This window comes from Pyxicephalus adspersus, chromosome 2, assembly GCF_032062135.1.
Source record: "Pyxicephalus adspersus chromosome 2, UCB_Pads_2.0, whole genome shotgun sequence".
Lineage (NCBI taxonomy): Eukaryota > Metazoa > Chordata > Amphibia > Anura > Pyxicephalidae > Pyxicephalus > Pyxicephalus adspersus.
In genome coordinates, this window is record NC_092859.1 from 157,879,308 (window position 1) to 157,880,956 (window position 1,649).

At 43.0% G+C, this 1,649-nt stretch overlaps 1 protein-coding gene across 1 annotated transcript in view; it reads right to left on the reverse strand.

The window, feature by feature from the left end:
• Positions 1-441, reverse strand: part of SNRNP200 (small nuclear ribonucleoprotein U5 subunit 200) — a 28,515-nt gene extending 28,074 nt beyond the window's left edge. Inside the window, exon 1 of the mRNA XM_072399147.1 lies at positions 310-441. Coding sequence (XP_072255248.1) covers positions 310-354 — 45 coding nt within the window. The 5' untranslated portion in view covers positions 355-441. The remainder of the gene's footprint in view (positions 1-309) is intronic.
• Between the last annotated feature and the right edge of the window lie 1,208 nt (positions 442-1,649).

Sequence of the window (1,649 nt, forward strand, 5' to 3'; positions counted from 1 at the left end):
TGCTATATAAATCCTGTTTAATAATCTGAGATTTTAATTCAATGATATCAAAATAAAAACATCAACAAAACAAAAACTATAAAAGGAAAATTTAACATTTAAGGCCAAAATAAAATAAAAGCTTCCTTGGTGCTTCTGCAGAAGTTTATCAGCCACAATCATTGAAGAAAGATTCTATAACAACCGTGGGACAGAGCTGCCCGGTGTGCAGGCCTACAGGGCCATCATTGTGCTGCCAGCATGGAACCCCCCGGGTCTAATGTAAAGTCATCCCTCCCGTACTTCACACCGGTATGCGAGTCTACTTACCGCCTTGTACTCGTACTGCAAGCTACGGGCAGTTACATCCGCCATGCTGCCGTCCCTTCACTTCACCACACACAGGGAACGAACAACGCACTACAGACGAAACTTCCGCCCGACTCTTTCACTTCCGGGTTATTGCACACATACTTCCGGATTAGTCCAAACTTTATTGACATATGTAAAAAAATGTAAATAATATACACTGATATTACCAATGGACCTATGGATATTACCTAGGATATAAAAGTACTTAAAGCGTACCTAAACTCAGAAATATCACTTTACATATAAGGGTAGACAACCCTTAAATGTTTTTAAATGCAACACCATTTTTTAAAAAATATAAAGCAACAGTGCCCCCTAATTTTAGACCACCTAGGCAATCGAGAATGATTGGGAGCACAGGATACCTGGGTTTAGGCATCCCTGGAGGCTCTTGGGTGCTCGTTCTGCGCATGCCTGAGCATCTCAGGCATGAGCAGAAGGAGACTTTTCGCTCGAACAGAAAAATTTGCGTGAGAATTTTTTTTCCATCCTCCTTCACCTGATCTTGCATTGGGTCAGGTGACGTAGGATGAAGAACCAGGAATAAGAGCAGAAGATTGCGGCACCTGGAGTGCCGGCGCCGGGACGAATGTCGGGACGACGCAGGACCTGATGCAGGACACCCCCAGAGCAATCAGACTGCCCTGCAGGATTGAAGGTAAGTGTATTTTTTTTTTGCCGTTTTCAGTTTAGTTCCTCCAGAGGTGTCTTCCATCGGGTCCCACGGCATCCTGGCACCCGGGCATGCCATCTTTGTCTCTTCTTCTGGGTTTTTCTTCCTACGTCACCCAACCCAGGCGTGAGATCGGGTGACATGGGTTGAGAAAAAATTGACGATCTCACTGCGCATGCTTGAGATTGGCAATTTTTTCCCCTTTTCACAAAAAGGCTCCTTCTGTGCATGCCCAAGATGCTCAGGTATGCACAGAAGAAGCACCCAAGAGCCTCCCGGGATGCTTAACGTAGGTATCCCGGGAGGCTTTGCGCTCCCATTTATTCTCGATTGCCTAGGCGATCGAGAATTAGGAAGCGGCGCTGCACCCTTTTTTAATAAAAAAAAGGGTTGCACTCAAAAAAAAAATACCTTACATGAAAGGGTTATCTACCCTTTTATGTAAAGTGAAATTTCTGAATTTAGGTACGCTTTAATGAATATTAATTTTCATATATAAATATTTTATTTATTAGTGTTGTATATACTGAACACTCATCCGGATTGTCATAATTTTGTTAAATGTTATTCTTAAAGCAAGACTTCTGGGAAAGCAGGTATATTTATATTGACCTCTCCCCTTCCC